The sequence below is a fragment of the Stegostoma tigrinum genome, chromosome 6 (assembly GCF_030684315.1).
Source record: "Stegostoma tigrinum isolate sSteTig4 chromosome 6, sSteTig4.hap1, whole genome shotgun sequence".
NCBI lineage: Eukaryota > Metazoa > Chordata > Chondrichthyes > Orectolobiformes > Stegostomatidae > Stegostoma > Stegostoma tigrinum.
Genome location: NC_081359.1, coordinates 48,616,877 through 48,637,329, shown reverse-complemented (window position 1 = coordinate 48,637,329; position 20,453 = coordinate 48,616,877). Strand labels below are relative to the sequence as shown.

The window sequence follows — 20,453 nt, the reverse complement described above, 5'->3', positions numbered from 1 at the left end:
GAATTTCTACAGAATAATAATGTCCGGGTACATTCTTAGATAAAAGCATAAAGACATTGCGTAGAGCGGTGAGAACATGGAACTCTATGACACAGACAGAGGCTGAAGCAACAATATGAAATAAAGTTGAAGCTGGACAAGGATATGAATGCGAAGGTAATAGAAGCTTGGAGATAAATTCAGATGGGACAGGGTGAATTCTCAAGTTGTGTATAAATGTCAGCATGGACAGACTAGGCCAAATGACTTGAATGGGTTATTTATCTTTTGGAACTTTTATTGTTGAGGATACTGAAATCTAGAGCATATTAGTGAATTAATATATAAACAATTTTCAGTGACGTGGAGTTATTGCTACCTAGAAAACCAGCCTCAGCATGGATACAATGGATCAAATGTTCATCTGTTGTGCTGTAACTATTCCATGATTTTATACTCCAAGGCTTGAAGACTAAAAAGAGATTAAATAGTGTACTTTGGACAAAACATAACAAAGTGAAATATAACCTAACCATAAGGTAACAACATGAAATATTAAAAATATATATTGCACGGATGTATCATTTCTTCGAAGCTAGAAGATTTTTCCTTGCAAATGAAACAAATGAAGTCTGCTAATCTGAAGAGATAGTAGGAACTGCAGATGCCGGAGAATCTGAGATAACAAGGTGTAGAGCTGAATGAACACAGCGGGGCAAGCAGCATCAGAGGAGCAGGAAGGTTGACGTTTTTGGCCTAGACCCTCCTTCAGAAATGGGGGAGGGGAAGGGGGTTCTGAAATAAATAGGGAGAGAGGGGGAGGCGGATAGAGGTGGAGAGGAGACAGACAGGTCAAAGAGGCGAGGATGGAGCCAGTAAAGGTGAGTGTAGGTGGGGAGTCAGGGGGGAGATAGGTCAGTCCAGGGAGGATGTACAGGTCAAGGGAGCAGGATGAGGTTGGTAGGTAGGAAATGGGGGTGGGGCTTGAGGTGGGAGAAAGGACAGGTTAGGGAGGCGGGGACGAGATGGGTTGGTTTTGGGATACGGTAGGGGAGGGGAGATTTTGAAGCTTGTGAAGTCCACATTGATACCATTGGGCTGCAGTGTTCTCAAGCAGAATATGAGTTGCTGTACCTGCAACCTTCGGGTGACATCATTGTGGCACTGCAGGAGGCCCAGGATGGACATGTCGTCTTAGGAATGGGTGGGGGAGTTGGAATGGTTCACGACTGGGAGGTGTGGTGGTTTAGTGCGCACCAAGCATAGGCATTCTGCAAAGCGGTCCCCAACCCTCCGCTTGGTTTACCCAATATACTGGAGGCCACAACGGGAACAGCGGATGCAGTATACCACATTAGCAGATGTGCAGGTGAACATCTGCTTTATGTGGAAAGTCTTCTTGGGGCCTGAGATGGGGGTGAGGGGGGAGGTGTTATGTCTGGTAATCTGAACTTTTTAATCTGTAAAGCCTTCTTCAGGCATTCTCACAATAACATTTTACTGTATTGTCAGCTCTGTACTATTAGTTACAGTGGTTGTACGAAGTTTTAAATCAGAGTCCTTCACCGAGACAACTGTTTTATGTTGCATAAATGTGCAGTTGCCAGAACCAGCAGCTTGAACAGAAGTTTCAAAAAATGTTTCAAAACTGTTTCAAAATATTAGTTACATTAAATTCTGTCTGGAGAAAGAGCAGGGCCTGTTACAAGGATTTAAAATCAGTCAGTCATTCAGGACAATTAGGAGTTTGCAGAGAGTCCAAGGACCATAACACTGGAACACTGAGAATGCCAAAGGCACTGTGGGGAAGAGAGTGCAAGACAAAGCAGAGGAGGAAGCGGTTGCAGATATGTCAGCAACATTTACGAGACATTTAGGTTGACACATGAACATGACAGGGAATAAGAGGGATATGGACTATGTGCAGGCAGATGGAATTTGTTTAGAATGGTATTATAGTCATCAGCATCATCATGGTTAGCCGAAGAGCATGTTCCTCTGCTTTACTGTTCAACATTTTAAGTTCTAGTGTTAAGATTTCGAGTCTGGTACAGACAGTTCTGAAGAAGCCATACCAAACTTAAAACATTGGTGAAGCTCACTGTTTGTGACAGTCTTGAGTTGTGCTGGAAAGTCATTCTTAGAATCCTGAAAGAAGCGCAGACCCGAGAAAGGAAATTGGACCACCCAAATATGAACAGACACTGAGACGATTCATGTCAGCGCAGCTCTAAAGGACATTCAAGGCCAAATTGTCACAAGTTATGAATCATTATCACTTGTGCAGTTTTTTTTTGCCCCCTGGTGCATATGAGGCTGAGGGATGACCTTATAGAGGTTTATAAAATCATGAGGGGCACAGATAGGGGGAATAGCCAAGATCTTTTCCCCAGGGTTGCAGGTTCCAAAATAGGGAGCACAGGTTTTAGGTGAGAGGGGAAAGATTTAAAAAGGACCTGAGGGGGAACTTTTTCCACACAGAAAATGGTGCATATATTGAATGAGTTGCCAGACGAAGTGGTGGAGGCGGATACAATTACAACATTTAAAAGACATTTGGACAGGTGCATGGAGAGGAAAGATTTAGAGGGATACTAGCCAAATGCAGGCAAATGCTGTTAAATAGACATACTTCAGAAAACGTACTAACCTGAAATCATACCACAGGCTTCTTAACACATCAAAAACAGATGCATGATGTAATAGAGAGCAAAGTGACCCCACAACCAACAGGTCAAATCAAAGCACTGCATCCTGCCAGGCATGAACGTTGGTGGACAATTAAACAACAAACTGAGTGCAGACTCCACAATTACTCCCACCTTCAGTGATTGCAGTGCCCAACACTCAATGCGAAAAACAAGGTTGAAGCATTTGCAGCCATCTTCAATCAGCAAAGCTGAGTGAACATTCCATCTCAGCCTCATCCTGCGAGCCCCAACATCATCAATACCAGTTACACTAACTTTTATTTTAAATCAGGCTTTTCTTGAAAATCATATGACTTCACGAAATTGCTTAGACTCACTAAGGTTTTAGAGTAGATTTGTAGCTTGAGTTGGGGATATTATGGTTGGTTGGCTCGCCGAGCTGGTTCATTGTTGCACACACACTTCATTACCCTGCTGGGTAACATCATCAGTGCAGCCTCTAATGAAGTGCTGTTATGTTTTCCCACCCGTTATTTAAACTCTGGTGTCCGTTGAGCTGGGTTACCTCACTTCCGGTATTCCTTTGCAATGGAATGTAGATAATGTTTGTTACAGTCTTTACAGGAAATCTTGTATATGACATTGGTCCTATCCATCGTGGGTAGAGGGTCTTTGGTTCAGGTTAGCAGTTAGTATAGGGTTGATGTGGGTTTGTGTGCGCTACCCTGATGCCCAGTGGTCATAGGAGTCATGTGGTCAGTTCAGTTGTATTCTTGATGGAAAGTAGCATGAGGAGTGTGTCGGGGCAAGCAGTATCCTCCTGGTGTTGTTCGTTACTAGGCATCTTCTGACCCAGTTTTTTGGATATCCTTTGAATACTTGGAAGATGTACTCCTCTTCTTTTTAGTGTAGTTAATGTTGCTGCAGTGTGCTGTCGCCCATTTAAGTAATGTTCTCATGGCCCTTCCGCTAATCCAAATGAAACTATGGATACAATACTTGGACGACGCCTTCGTTATTATTAGACGGACCAAACTAGAGGAGACACACAAACTAATAAAAAACACCCTCACCGGGATCAGATTCACCAGGGATGAAGAAAAGAACTAACACCTCCCATTCCTGGATGTCATGGTGGAATGCAAGACCAATGGGGAATCCCTAACAAAGGTACACGGGAAAGCCACACACACACACACACACACACACACACACACACACACACACACACACAGACACACACAGACACACACAGACAGACACACACAGACAGACACACACACACACACACACACACACCAAGTACTGAATTTCTATAGCAACCACCCTAACATACACAAAGTTGCGTGAACACACTATTTAAATGGGCAACGACACACTGCAGCAACACAGAACTACACCAAAGAGTCTCTCTTCAAGAATTCAAAGACAACAGATACCCGAAAAACTGGGGTCAGAAGATGCCTATTACATGAACAAAACCAGGAATATACTGCACGACCTGACACACTCATCACGCTACCATATATCAAGAACACATTTGAACTGACCACAAGACTCCTATGACCACTGGACATCAGAGTAGCACACAAACCCACATCAACCCTTTGCCAACTAACCTGAACCAAAGACCCATGACCCACTATGGACAAGGCTAAATTCATATACACGATTCCTTGTAAAGAATGTGACAAACATTACATTGGCCAAACAGGAAGGAAATTAACCACAAGAGTACACAAACATCAACCGGCAACAAAAAGACATGACCAATTCTCACTCACCCCCATCCACGTATTTAAGGAAAACCACCAGTGCAATTGGAACAACACCAGGACACTGGGACAGGCAAAGCAGAGACAAGCACAGGAATTCCTAGAAGCCTGGTTCTCCACTAAATAAGCCATCAATAAACACAGAGTAAGACCACATATACACTCCATTGCGAAGGAAAACCGGAAGTGAGATAACCCAGCTCAACGGACACCAGAGTTTGAATACCAGGCAGGAAAACACAACAGCGCTTCATTGGAGGTTGTACTGATCATGTTATCCAGCAGAGTAATGAAACGTCTGCGGAACAATGAACCAGCTTGGCGAGCCAACCACCCATGACTTGCTTAGACTCACTTTGGGAAAGCATAACTGGGATTTAGGCAGAAGGGTGACATTCAGGACCCACCTACTTCAAAAACTGTTCATAAAATGTCTGAACAGTTTGATTAACAATAAAAAAAAGGGGATTTATGGTGATCTTGTTTTGATATTCTTTAGGATCTCAGTTTGGGAAAATGCACTTGTGGAAAGGCTATCCATCTCGTCTGTCAACTTTTCTGAGTCAAGCTGTGTATGTCTCATTATCTGCCTGAAGAGCATCTGGGAGACTTGTCAATAGTGTGTTTCCTGAGTCAGTTGCATCTACCAAGACTCCAGAGACAATTGTACATGTTTAGTGATCTGTATGTGCCAACACATAGAAATGTGTTTATTATCGGTCGGAGTTTGTGTGTGTGTGCGTGCATGCGTGTGTATACACTTATCACACATTTTTGAGTGATATACAGGAGTTTAAAACTTTTCAAAATTACAAATTGCGTTAACCAATTTGTTGAATACATGATTCACATTATATCAACTATAATAAGTTGTCAACCAAATTTAAGTGTAATCCGAAGATGATTGGCCACATAGTAAACGCAAAACATCAAGTTAATGCATGCTTGGAGCAAACAGACTAGATTAATAAAATGGACTCCTCCCAACTCTGTCTTAAAAGGAATATTTTAAAGAATAGCTGTTTATCTTGGCAAAGCAATAATTTTTCTGTCCCACCACCTAGGATCCAAGAGAACACACTTCTTTCTTGTTTCAGGTTTTGGTCTATTTTAACCTGGATAGTCAGGGATCCAGAAACCAAACCAAAGAAATAGTCAGAAATTCCAGTCTGGATCGGAAATCTTGTTTATCCAAGACAAATGAGATTTTTTTAAAAATCACTCATATTTTCAGGAGCGCTGCCCTTCAATTTCCTGGACAGAGATCCCCTGTTATGAAACAGCAGAGACCAATCTAGGAGACTGCTACTGATGGGCGTGTGTTAACAGCACTGGCGTAGGTTAGAGTGCCATACTGATGAGGAGAATAGGGAGCCAATTAAGTGGATGAATGCTTACAGCAGGACAGATGGTTGAGTTCAGCCAAAAATTACAGGATGAGGAGTGTGGTGAGTTCATCTGAATAGTTACCCAGGTGTTACAGCAGATTTAAATCTTCAAACTTTTCCTGAGCAATGATAAACTTAACTGATTTACAGCTCTCTAAAATCTGACTCAACAGGGCCTTCGTAGAAGATTCCAGGCACAGGTTATTTGCCCCAAAGTGCCTTTCAATTTTTCAGGCAATTCCCATGGAGTCAGCTGCACCAATATTTGAGCACAACCCCAATGCAAAACTCCAATCCTTCCTGCAGAGATTACACTCTGGCCGTAAGAATTTCTATGCCAATGGATCAAAGCCTAACTACGTCAAAAATAATGCCCATATCACCACACCTTATCTCGCTTCTATGGAAACCCTCATCTTCACTTCTGTCCTTTCAGATTGAATTTCGCTACTCTACTTGCCAGTTGTACAAGTACCACCATTCATAATGAACATGTCTATACATCGGATATAAAATTCTGAACACTGCTCAAAATCAGTACGTGTTGCCAAATGTTTCATGCTGTACTTACCAGAACAAACCCAAGTTTCAAACAATCACAACTACTTGACCTACAGAAGAAAAGAATGCTGATTGTTTGCTATGTTGACTCTGAAGCTAAGCATTCAGCACGGGTAAAACAATGGCTTTTCAAACTGCATGGTAATTCAACAATTGTACAAGGTTTAAACATTTTCCCTTTACTTTTAATATCAGGCCTGTGTATGAATGTTTGTCACAAGCATAAATGAGCCACGTTATAAGTTTGACCGTTTTCCTTAAATTGATTGTTAGTGTGGTTATAGCCAAACTTGGGATTATTCACCAAGTGCTGCCCAATCATAGAATGATATTTAACAGCAAAACTTTTGTTCCAGAGTGTGTAAGCATGAACTGATTGAGTACAGTTTGTGCTATATCACTTATCGGCAACCAAAGGAACAAGTCTTTTAATCTGAGATAATGGGAACTGCAGATGCTGGAGATTCCAAGATAATAAAATGTGAGGCTGGATGAACACAGCAGGCCAAGCAGCATCTCAGGAGCACAAAAGCTGACGTTTCGGGCCTGGACCCTTCATCAGAGAGGGGGATGGGGGGAGGGAACTGGAATAAATAGGGAGAGAGGGGGAGGCGGACCGAAGATGGAGAGTAAAGAAGATAGGTGGAGAGGGTGTAGGTGGGGAGGTAGGGAGGGGATAGGTCAGTCCAGGGAAGACGGACAGGTCAAGGAGGTGGGATGAGGTTAGTAGGTAGCTGGGGGTGCGGCTTGGGGTGGGAGGAAGGGATGGGTGAGAGGAAGAACCGGTTAGGGAGGCAGAGACAGGTTGGACTGGTTTTGGGATGCAGTGGGTGGGGGGGAAGAGCTGGGCTGGTTGTGTGGTGCAGTGGGGGGAGGGGATGAACTGGGCTGGTTTAGGGATGCAGTGGGGGAAGGGGAGATTTTGAAACTGGTGAAGTCCACATTGATACCATATGGCTGCAGGGTTCCCAGGCGGAATATGAGTTGCTGTTCCTGCAACCTTCGGGTGGCATCATTGTGGCAGTGCAGGAGGCCCATGATGGACATGTCATCAAGAGAATGGGAGGGGGAGTGGAAATGGTTTGCGACTGGGAGGTGCAGTTGTTTGTTGCGAACTGAGCGGAGGTGTTCTGCAAAGCGGTCCCCAAGCCTCCGCTTGGTTTCCCCAATGTAGAGAAAGCCGCACCGGGTACAGTGGATGCAGTATATCACATTGGCAGATGTGCAGGTGAACCTCTGCTTAATGTGGAATGTCATCTTGGGGCCTGGGATGGGGGTGAGGGAGGAGGTGTGGGGACAAGTGTAGCATTTCCTGCGGTTGCAGGGGAAGGTGCCGGGTGTGGTGGGGTTGGAGGGCAGTGTGGAGCGAACAAGGGAGTCACGGAGAGAGTGGTCTCTCCGGAAAGCAGACAGGGGTGGGGATGGAAAAATGTCTTGGGTGGTGGGGTCGGATTGTAAGTGGCGGAAGTGTCGGAGGATAATGCGTTGTATCCGGAGGTTGGTAGGGTGGTGTGTGAGAACGAGGGGGATCCTCTTGGGGCGGTTGTGGCGGGGGCGGGGTGTGAGGGATGTGTCGCGGGAAATGCGGGAGACGCGGTCAAGGGCGTTCTCAATCACCGTGGGGGGGAAGTTGCAGTCCTTAAAGAACTTGGACATCTGGGATGTGCGGGAGTGGAATGTCTTATCGTGGGAGCAGATGCGGCGGAGGCGGAGGAATTGGGAATAGGGGATGGAATTTTTGCAGGAGGGTGGGTGGGAGGAGGTGTATTCTAGGTAGCTGTGGGAGTCGGTGGGCTTGAAAAAGTCTTTTAATCTTATCAGCCAAATGCTGGGACATATTACTAAGTATGTGTTCTCGCAATCACACAAATTCTAACACAATATTGCTCAAATTTTGGGAATGAAGAACATTTATAGTGACCAATAGCAGCATCCTGTTAATAGAAAAGTCCATTTGTATACTGTGTAAAAGTAACTGTGAGCACCAATGGTACTCCATTCCTATTGCATGCTTTCAACTATAATCTTTGCAAGGGTTTGTGCCACCTACAGATTCATGTTCTTCAAATTCTGTAATACTTTATGCCCTCATCACAGTTCTCCACAATATCATTGTGTGAGATCTCGAGTTATGTTCTTATACATATTCTTCTAATGGTTAAGTGCTTAAAAAAAAATTTGGAAATTTGATTATACAAGCTGGTTTGAAAAGTACTTTTGTAATAAAATGGATACTGAAATAATATCTTACCACATGTGTTGTGGAAGGTTTAACGTGATGCTGCCCTGAACGTTATCACCGAAGTGTAGATACCCAAGAGTAGCCAAAGAAACATATAGAGCTGTGACAATGCCCATTCCGATGTTTAGTGCTCGTGGAAAACGTTTTCTTTGCTTCATTTTATTTTCTAAAGGAAGAACCTGAGAGAATGCAAGATTAAAAAGAATCAATTGAACCAAATAGCCGGAGCTATTAACAAAAAGAAAACATGTACAATTGTTAAAAATCTATAACAATTTGTAAAATGCTGTTTTAAAAAATGAGTTTTGTGACGAAGTATCAAAAAAATTGCTGTAACCCCTCAGCACTTATAGTCAAATCACACAAGATTAATCTGTTACACTACATTAACTGTACTCAGCACTCTACATAGGAGAGACCAAAAACGACTCAGGTGTATGTATTGCCAAATATCTCTACACTGCGAACATGGTTCATCGCTTAGTTAAAGCAAACCTCAAATGAACCGCATGTTGTTAGATACTCTGCAACATTTAGAATGCCACTAATAAAATGTTATATCTCAACTAATCTTAACAAGAATCAGTCATGTAAGGTGTCAGTGTTTCTTTCAAGGCATTTGGGCCAGGGTCCCCCTGTTCAAATACAATGAGGGGTGAAGGTCTTTGCACTTTGCAGAAGCCCATTTTTTCTTCTCGTATTACTGAAACACACCACCAGTTTTCATGTTTCAAGTTCTACCTGCTTCATTCATTACTTGTCCAGTTATATACACATTATATGTCTCTTGTATGCAACTTAAATCTGCCTTCTTGTTCCCTCTTTGTAACACTTGTGTCATTTAACCCATCTTCCAGTTTGCACTTACATTTACACCCACGTAAACTGGGTGTAATGTGTCTAAAAGTAAAATACTGCAGATGCTGGAAATCAAACACAGAATTGTTTCATTGGAGGCTGCACTGATCATGTTACCCAGCACGGTCTGCGGAATAACAAACCAACTCGGTGAGCCAGCCAACCTCAAAATATAGAATGCTGGAGAAATTAGCTGTAGGTCTAGCAGCATCTGTAGAGAGAGAATCAGAGTTAATGTTTCAAGTCCAGTGTACCTCCTCTTCAGAAACTTCAGTTCAGAGGAGTCATGCTGGACTTGAAATATCAACTCTGTTTTTCTTTCCACAAATGGTACCAGTATGCTCAGCTTCCCCAGCATTTCCTATGTTTGCTATACACTATATGCTTGTTGATCCAATGTCCTTGTGAAAGCATCAATTATTGTTCGGCTTACAATTATCAAGAACCAGATAAACTGAAGTATTTGCATATGTCTTCGGCCATTTTGGCTTCCTCCTGAGGCCCCCAGCATCAAAGACACCAATTTTCAACCAGTTCCATTTATTCCACATAATAAAGAAGTAACTGATAGCCATTGATGCTGCAAAGTCTACCAGCCTTGGCAACATTCCAGCACTAGTACTAAAGATTTATGTTCCAAAACCAGCTGTGCCTCTACCTATGCTCTGCCAGTACAGCTACAACACCAAATTGAACCTGACAATATGAAAAATTGATAAGTCATATCCTGTGTGCTAAAGGCAGTACAAATCCGTCCTGACCAAATATGGCTTAATGAATCCGCTCTCCATTAGACTGATGAAAGAGGTTGCCAATGGCACTACCAAACTGCAAAGCAACAAACACATCCCCTTAACGTCTGTTTAAAAGGAACAACCTGCTCACCAATGCTCAGTTTGGTTTTCACCAGGACTACATGCCGAAATGAAAAGTTACATTCTTACATTAAGATAGCATTTTCCAAGTGTAGCATCCAGCAGCCTGCATAAAACTAGACTCAGTTGGAATTGGGAGAGAACCTTCCACCAGTTGGAGTCATACTAAGCACAAAAGAAGACGGTAATGGTTGCTATAGGTCAATCAGTTCAGCTTGACTGATTTGGAGTTCTTTGAGGATGCAACCAGCAAGGTAGTAATGGGATCAGGAGGATGCCGTATATTTCAACATCCAGAAGGCATTTAACAAGGTGCCACATGAAAGATTGATCCAGGAAGTTAGATTCTAGTGGGTTAAGGATACAGTACTGGCTTGGACAGAAGATTGGCTGCCTGATCGAAAGCAGAGGGTCGGGATAAATGGGTCCTTCACTGGATGGCGAACTGTGACTAGTGGGGTGCGGCAGGGCTCAGTTCTCTGAACTCAACAATTTAGTGTACTTAAATGATCTGCAAGCAGAGACAGAGAGTAACACAGTGAAGTTCACAAATGATACTAAAATAGGTGGGAAAGCAGGTTGTGACGAGGAGATAAAGAGTTTGCAGATAGATATTGATAGGCTAGGAGAATAGGCCAGAACCTGGGAGATGGAGTTTAAACGAGGATAAGTGTGAGGTTTTCCATTTTAGCCAGAAAAACAAAAGGGCAAATTATTACTTAGATGGCAAGCACATTCAAAATGTGTCAGTGCAGAGGGATCTGGGTGGCCCTGCGCATGATTTGCAGAAAGTCAGTATGTAAGTGCACCATATAGAAAGAAAGGCAAATAAAATCCTGGCATTTATTGCAAGAGAACTGGATTGTAACAGTAAAAAAGTGTTGTTACAATTATAAAAGGTGTTTGTAAGACTATATCTGAAATATTATGTCCATTTCTAGTCTCCTTTCATAGAAAGTCACAGAATCCCTACAGTGTGGAAACAGGCCATTCGGCACAACTAGTCCACACCAACCCTCCAAACAGCATCCCATCCAGATTCATTCCCCTACCCCTGCATTTCTCCATGTCTAACCCACTTAACCTAAACATCCCTGGGCACTACGGGCAATTTAGCATGGCCAATCCACCTATCCTACACATCTTTAACATGCGAGAAGAAACCGGAAGCACCCAGAGGAAACCCACGCAGACACGGGGAGAATGTGCAAACTCCTTACAGTCACCAGAGAGTGGGATTGAACCTGGGTCCCCTGGCGCTGTGAGGCAGCATTGCTAACAAATAAGCCACTGTGCCGCCCCTTACTTGTTGAAGGATCTGGTGGCACTGAAGGCAGTTCTGAGGAGGTTCACAAGGTTGATTCCAGGGATGTAAGGGCTGTCATATGAGAGTGGTTGAATTGTGTGTGTACTCACTATTATTCAGAAGAATGAAGGGGAGGATCTGACTGAGGTTTATAAAATGTTAAAGAGGATTATAAAGTGAACATGGAACAAACGTTCCCCCTTGCAGGGCTATCTCGAACAAGAGGGCATAGATAGAGTGGAAGCAGACAGGTCCAAAACTAAGATGAGGAGAAATTACTTCTCTCAGAGGGCTGTGAATCTGTGGAACTCACTACCCCATGATGGAGTGGAGGCAGAATCAAATCAACATATTCAAGAAAGAAAGATAGATTTCTGATGAAAAGCAGGATAAAGGGCAATAGGGAGCAGGCGAGAAAGTGGAGTTGAGACCACAATCAGATTAGCAACGATCATGTTAAATGGCAGCGCGGGTTTGAAAGGCTGAATTGCCTACTCTCGCTCCTAACTGCCATGTACCATTGACCAAATATTAAACTGGATTGTCCACTGAAGATTCTGGATAAGAAACATGGTTATTCTGCATCGAGCATCTCATCTCCTGCCTCCCTAGCAAATGATAATGGGTTAATGCATCATCTACAAGATGCAATGCAGTAATTGTGCCTCCTGGAAGGACAAGAGCAGCAGATGTATGGAAACACCATTCTCTTCTAAGTGACACAGCATCCTGAGTTGGAACTATAGTAGGGTGACCTTTTATAGAGCTTTCTAAAATCATGCGAGGCATGCACAGGGTGAATTGCCAAGATCTTTTTCCTAGGGTGGGTGGCTAAAACTAGAGGACGTAGGTTTAATATGAGAAGGAGAAAATTTAAAAGGGACTTAAGGGGGATTTTTTTTACATGCAAAGAGTGGTGTGTGAATGTAATGAGCTGCCAGAGGAAGTTGTTATGGCAAATACAATTATAACAACTAAAAGGCATCTGGATGGGTGTATGAATAAGAAGGGTTTAGATGGACATAAGGCAAACGGGATTAAGTCAGATTGGGCTGCCTGGTCAGATTTCCGTGCTGTGAGAGTCAATGCTGTTCTTTCACTGTTGCTGGGTTAAAATCCTGGGAGTCCTGTCTAACAGCATTTGAATGACAGTAATGAAGAAGGCATCTAATCACTACCTTCTCCACCGCAATTTGGGGTGAGCAATAAATACTGATCTGTCAATAACACCCACATCCCACGAACAAATAATAAACAAGTTAAACGCATTGCAGAGGAACATAAATCAACTGAGAGTTATAGAGTCAGAGTCCTACAGCACAGAGTCAGGCCCACTGGGCCAAACTGGTCCATGCCGACTAAAATCCAATCACGCTAACCCCTTTTCCCTGCACGTGGCCCATATCATTGTAAAGCTTTCCTTGCTATGTATTTGTCCAGATGCCTTTTAAAATGCTGTTCATATATCTGTCTCAACCACTTCTGCTGGCAGGTATGCATATCACCCCCTGTATAAAAGGTAGCCCATCAGGTTCTCATGTATTCTTTCCTCTCTTACCTTAAATTGATGTCCTCTTGTCATTGATTTCCCAACATTGGGAAAAAGACAAAGTATATTCACCCTATCAATGCCTCACATGATCTTATACATTTTGATAAGATCTTCCCTCCCCCACCCTGGAAAAAAATCCTAGCTTGTCCAACCTTTCCCTATAACTCAGTCCCTCAAGTCCTTGCAACATCCTTAGAAATTTCTTCTGCAGTCTTTCCAGTTTAATAACACCTTGCGAGAATTTTAGAGTAAACAAGGTGTGGAGCTGGATGAACATAGCAGGCGAAGCAGCATCAGAGGAGCAGGAAGGCTGACGTTTCGGACCCAGACCGTCCTTCACAGACCCTCCTCCTCCTAGGCCCAAAACGTCAGCCTTCCTGCTCCTCTGTTGCTGCATGGCCTGCTGTGTTCATCCAGCTCCACACCTTGTTATCTCAGATTCTCCAGTATGTGCAGTCCCTACCATCTCCAAAAGAATTTTAGGAGTTAACAGCTCCTCGCATAATTCCCCTCAAGCTCCAACCTAAACAGGTGAAAAACATTTTCGAGTCAATCCTTGGTTTACAAAAGGGTCAGTGCATTTTAAATTTTTTGGAAACTATCCAATAGCAACAATACAAAGCTAACACTGCAAGGTAAAAATCACCACAGTTCTACAGGATGAAAGGGCTGCTCACACTTTACAAACAGACAATTAATGATGAATTAAAAGTGCGGGTCACCACACCCCAGGCAAGGGGTGAGGTTGAGAAGGCAGAACTTTCATTGTAACCTCAGCCAACATGGGAATTGAAACCACACTGATGGCACACTGTACCACAAGCCAACCAAGCAACCAACTGAGCTGACCCTTGCAACTCTGCAAAGGGATATTTAGAGATTAATGGAGTTGGCAAAAATTTAGCAGATGCAATTCATTAAGGATAAAGGTGAGGTTATGTAATTTGGCAAGACAAACAGAGGACAGAAATATTATTTAAATGGAAAAAGACTTCATAAGCCTGCAGCACTGAGACAGTTGAGACTCTTGGGCATGAATCAAAAAAAAGCCAGCATCCAAGCTGAGCAAGGAATAGGGAAGGAAAATGGAATGCTAACTTTCATTTCAAAGGGAATGAAGTATCAAAATAGGGAAGTCTTTAAGGAACATAGGGACAGGAGTCGGATCCTTGAGCCTCCTCCACCAATCAATGAGAACATTTCGGATCTGTCGTCTAACTTCATATACCTGCCTTTGGCCCATATCATTTAATACCTTTGCTTAACAAAAAATTGTGTGTCAGATTTAAAATTAACAACTGATCCAGCACCTACTGCCATCTATGGAAGTAGGTTCCAAACCTCTACCACGTTTCGTGTGTAAAAATGCTTCCTAACATCTCTACTGCCTGTTTCTAATTTTTAAATTGTGCTCGCTTGTTCCAAAACAAGTGATAAAACATCATTTTTTAACCCAAATGTACACAAAAGGCCAAATGTCTACTCCATAAACCTTTGTGCCTATTGGTCTCTAACATACAATTTAGATATTTACAAACGGTTTTACCTGTACACTTGTTTGACAGAGTGATATACTTTTCTAATAACTCTGTGATGAAGCAATGTCACTACTGTAGAATAGAGTGCTTAAGTACTTACACCCAACCTGAAATGAACCGTTAGTAAAAAGCATGTAGCTACAATCATCTGCACTGATTTTTAGAACTTTTGAGAGCTGGTAAACCACAGGAATACTATTTATTTTGAGCTCCCCTTTCTGATTTTTACATTGAAGTAAACGCAAGAGGTCTGAATAATTTACAGTTTTAAAATACCATAAGACCGTAAGACCATAAGACAGAGGAATGGAAGTAAGGCCATTCGGCCCATCGAGTCCACTCTGCCATTTAAATCATGGCTGATGGGCATTTCAACTCCACTTCCCTGCACTCTCCCCGTAGCCCTTGATTCCTTATGAGATCAAGAATTTATTTATCTCTGCCTTGAAAGCATTTAACGTCCTGGCCTCCACTGCACTCCGTAGCAATGAATTCCACAAGCCCGCCACTCCCTGGCTGAAGAAATGTCTCCTCATTTCCATTTTAAATTTACCCCCTCTAATTCTAAGGCTGTACCCACGGGTCCTAGTCTCCCCAGCTAACGGAAACAACTTTCCAGTGTCCACCCTTTCTAAGCCATACATTATCTTGTAAGTTTCTATTAGATCTCCCCTCAACCTTCTAAACTCTAATGAATACAATCCCAGGATCTTTAGCCATTCATCATACATTAAACCTACCATCCCAGGGATCATCCGTGGGAATCTCCGCTGGACATGCTCCTGGGCTAGTATGTCCTTTGAGGTGTGGGGCCCAAAATTGGACACAGTATTCTAAGTGGAGCCTAATTAGAGCTTTATAAAGTCTCAGAAGCACATCATTGCTTTACACCTGATATGGTCTGCACAAAGAAAGGCAAAAGGGAAAGGAAGCTAGGGATGGAGAATGAATTCAAGGCCAGGCTTGTTTGCATCAATATATGTACTCAACATTACAAAGGAGAACTCAGAACAGTTAAATTTCAAAAACTGCAAGAAGAGACTTCGATATGGATCGAATTATCACACCAGCACATAACTAAAAATGAAATACAGCAAATAGTTTTAAATGTTGACTAAGGGTAGAAGGAGCTAGTAACAAATCAAACAGTTTCAACTTAAGTGGAAGATCTATTTGTCTATAATCACTTGCTATGTAAAAAATAGTTTGTGTTGTGATTTACAAATTTAGGCCAAGTGCAAGTTGTGCTCCTGACAATCATATCAACTAAGTCAATTAACATGAGTAGAGCTAACTACTTTCAATTTTACTAAAATTTACTCCATAAATAATCCTCAACATCAAAACTGCCAAATTTATGTTACTGGGACATTGGGAACTGCAGATGCTGTAGAATCCAAGATAACAAAGTGTAGAGCTGGATGAACACAGCAGGCCAAGCAGCATCTCAGGAGCACAAAAGCTGACGTTTCGGGTCTAGACCCTTCATCAGTGCTCTGATGAAGGGTCTAGGCCTGAAACGTCAGCTTTTGTGCTCCTGAGATGCTGCTTGGCTTGATGTGTTCATCCAGCTCCACACTTTGTTATCTCAAATTTATGTTACTGTTTTCTTAAACATTTGCACTCATCTGGATTACTCAGACACTGAGTAATTACACCTTAGTTGTACCAGCCAGGTCTCTATCACTACATAAACTTGGTAATCCGGCTTTCTATGAAGATAAATTCAAGATGCACCTTACAAAACAATGCAGAAACTGGTAAAAATGAAGTGCACATAAGAAATAAATGAAGCTTTAAAGTTTAACTTAGTTTCTCCACAGGGTCTTAATGGTAAGAGATGAGAGTAGAACCTAAGTGGAACAGGAGAATATTAGTACCTGACAATTATTTGCTCAATTATGCGAAAGATATAAATAGCACCATTGATGCACATGACAATTAACTTTTTATGTTACATTAAAGCCAATACAACATAACCCTTTTGATTACCTAATACTTTTTGATGGAGGCATCACAGTTGAGTGGTGTGGAGTTAACACCTCTTTCATTTGTGTGCTATATTGTTTACCTTTCTGTTAAATAGCTGTCGTCTTGGGAACATGCAACTGATTTTGTTCAACAGATATTAGTCGTGGTGAAGGTCTGTGTGCTGGCTTTGTCTATGGTACATTTCATGAATAGACATCCAATAAGAAATTGGAATCCTGGCAAAAAAACAACTTCTGACGTAAGACTTTTGCCAAAAAATCTACAAAATTTGGAAAAAAAAACTGTTGGGGGACTGCACCTCATTGCTTCCATGACAAAAAGGTAATGGAATTGGAAATACAATCCAGAGAGCTGCTTGTGCTTCTTCAAGCATAATGCTGGAGAGAGGCCCAGAGCTGACAGCCAGTGCTGTGACCGAAAATCCATTTTAAAAACTAAGTATTACCTAATTTGGTACAGTCAGAGTAACAGGCACGTATTAAAAATGACACAATTGTGCAGGTGGGCAATAATGATCTCCTTGGTTCAGGATCAACTCTTGTTTGGTGAACAATTGACCCAAAAGTTCTTTAGCAGGTCATCTCACTCTCCATTCATTTATAATGACCTGGGTTATAAAAGCAAAGCACAGTACCTGATAAAAGGTGCCTGAGGACTAAGGAATATAAATATAAAGCAGAACTGGAAACCAATAGTCACATCACTATTTTAACAGTTTTCAAAGAGGAGGCTGTGGAATAAGAAACTGAGTCTATGACAATTGTCAGTAGGTATAAATCATTGAGTTGGTGATCAAATGTAAAACTGAGGGTAGTAAAATGTCATTTTGAAATGAGTGATATAATACAATAGAATTTTGCATGATGGCTGAAAATGAGGTAGTTCATTCTGAAGTAAGGGTGTTAAATTTGCATAAGGACATTAGGAAGGCGTGAGACAGACTGGTCAAGGTGGACTGGGAAAATACATTAAAAGGTATGACTGTACACAATGTCTTTAAGGAACTATTGTATGAATTACAGCAACTATACATTCTTTCAAGGTGCAAAAATCTAAAAAGGTTGTTCAACTGTGGCTAACAAAGGATTCTTTAAGACTAAAAGAAAAGGCCTATAAAGTTGCCATAAATAGCAGTAATTTTGAGGATTGGGTGGTTTACATAATATAACAATGAAGGACTACAAAACAAATAAGGTAAGAGAGAGAAGAGATAATGGGAACTGCAGATGCTGGAGAATCTGAGATAACAAAGTGTGGAGCTGGATGAACACAGCAGGCCAAGCAGCATCTTAGCAGCACAAAAGCTGACCTTTTGGGCCTAGACCCTTCATCAGAAAAGGCCTTTTCTGATGAAGGTCTAGGCCCGAAACGTCAGCTTTTGTGCTCCTTTGATGCTGCCTAGCCTGCTGTGTTCACCCAGCACCACACTTTGTAATCAAGGAAAGAGAGAATACAACACGAATGCAACCTTCAACCAAATGAAAAGGATGAGAAGTTCCTACAGGTACAAAAAAAAACTTTTGGCTAAAATGAACATGTGTCCATTTATAATTTATAATAAAATGAATGTATAATAGGTCATCAAGAAATGGCAGCAGAGCTAAATGTTCATTTTGTGTCTATTTTCACTGAGACAAATAGAAATGAAAATCTCCCAGAACAAGAGATCCAAGTAGCAAGGAAGAATGAGGAGTTGAAGAGAATAAGCATCATTAAAATGATTGTACTGTAGAAGTTAATCACATTGAAAGTTGATAAATCCCTGGAACCTGATGTTGAAGGAGATGGTGAATGAAATAATTATGCAGGAGTGATTATGATCTACACTGAGATTCTGGAGTGATTCTATAGATTAGAATATAGCTAATGCCATCTCACTACTTAAAAAGGAAACAAGACAGAAGGTAGGGAGATAGTAGGAATTGCAGTGCTGGAGAATCTGGTCCGTTCTTCAGAAACGAAGGGTCTAAGACCTGAAACGTCAGCTTTCCTGATCCACTGATGCTGCTTGGCCTGCTGCATTCATCCAGTTCTACACCTTGCTATTTTGGATAAATAGACACCTGGTTGATAATGATCTAATTTGGCATTGTCATGCATTTGCAAATTTAAAATAGTGTTTGATTAACTTGGGCCTTTTTGAAGATGTTACAAACAAAATTGACATAGGAAACCCAATAGCTGGTGTATACTTCAATTACTTAGAAGTGATGGCCTATTATCATTAGACTATGATTCCAGACACCAAGTAATGTGCTGGGGAACATGCGTTTGATTCCCGATGTGGCAGATGTTAGAATTTGAATTTAATAATAATCCAGAACTAAAAGTCAGATGATGGCCATGAAACCCATTGACGATTGTTGGGAAAAACTCATCTGGTTCACTGATGTCCTTTTAGGGATGGAAATCTGCTATTCTTACCTGATATAGCCTACAGGTGACTCCAGAGCCACAGCAATGTAGCTAACTCTTGACTGTCTTCTGGGAAATTATGGATGGGCAATTGATGCTGATCTGGCTAGTGATGCCCACACCCCTTCAGGCTGATTAGAATAATTAAAGCACATGGATAGGAGATAGAGACTAGCATGTTTAATGATTGGCTAACAAACAAAAAACAGATGATAGAAATAAATGAGTCATTCCAGAATCAGTGGTCACAGTCTCAGGGTTCTGGTAAAACTAAGATTTTAAGGCAGGTGTCATTTGTTTTTCAAATGAAGAAAGGTTGAGACGGAAATGATAACCAGTCTGCCCCAAGGCCAATAAAGTAAACAGCTTGTGAAGCCTTGGACATTTTTGTTTTAAGAAGTTGGAAAAACAGCAGCAGCCTGAATGGTGGATTGAACTCCCACAGAACCAGGATTTGTTTCTTTTAAGTTTTAGCCTTCAGGAGCAGTTGCTAGAGTCTCGAAGCTGAGTGTGGAAGCTCCTATTCCTTTCTGTGTTACAGCTAAAAGCTAGGATTGTCTTCCTGCTGCTAGAATTGCATGCGACAATCTATTTTACTTAATTTGCAATTGCCAAGTGTATTTATAGGATGTAACTATATTGGAACAGTTAATTAATAGTAGTTAATATTATTTTGTCAAGCATTTCAATAGACTTACAGTTAAGCTAATTCTTTTATTTTGTCTGTATTTTAATTTTTTGTATATGAATAAAGTGTATTTTGTTTCAAGCCTGGTAGTTTGACCAACTGAACAGCCATGAAAAACAACACCTTATACTTACCTTTAAAAAGCTTAAAAGAAGGGTTGGGGCCTAAACTGTATTCCTAATATATATTGACAGTGTTTGACCTGGTCCATAACAGGATGTAGGAAAGGCCATTTGGGATTGAGACGAGAAGAAATGCCTTAACTCAGAGAATGGTGAGCCTGTAAAATTGTTTGCCACATTAAGTGGTTGAGGCCAAAGACACAGGGTGTTTCGCATTTGGAACAAATTTTCTGAGGAAGTGGTAAATGTGGGCACAGTTATAGAACATAGAACATAGAACAGTACAGCACAGAACAGGCCCTTCAGCCCACAATGTTGTGCCGACCATTGATCCTCATGGATGCACCCTCAAATTTCTGTGACCATATGCATGTCCAGCAGTCTCTTAAATGACCCCAATGACCTTGCTTCCACAACTGCTGCTGGCAACGCATTCCATGCTCTCACAACTCTCTGCGTAAAGAACCTGCCTCTGACATCCCCTCTATACTTTCCACCAACCAGCTTAAAA

The 20,453-nt window shown here is 41.7% G+C and overlaps 1 protein-coding gene across 6 annotated transcripts in view; it reads right to left on the bottom strand.

Annotated features, from left to right (window-relative positions):
- Positions 1-20,453, bottom strand: part of LOC125453247 (neutral amino acid uniporter 4-like) — a 223,857-nt gene that overhangs the window by 105,856 nt on the left and 97,548 nt on the right. For all 6 annotated transcript variants that reach the window (XM_059646545.1, XM_059646544.1, XM_059646543.1 and 3 more), the window contains one exon: positions 8,606-8,775. In XM_059646545.1, coding sequence (XP_059502528.1) covers positions 8,606-8,775 — 170 coding nt within the window. The remainder of the gene's footprint in view (positions 1-8,605; positions 8,776-20,453) is intronic.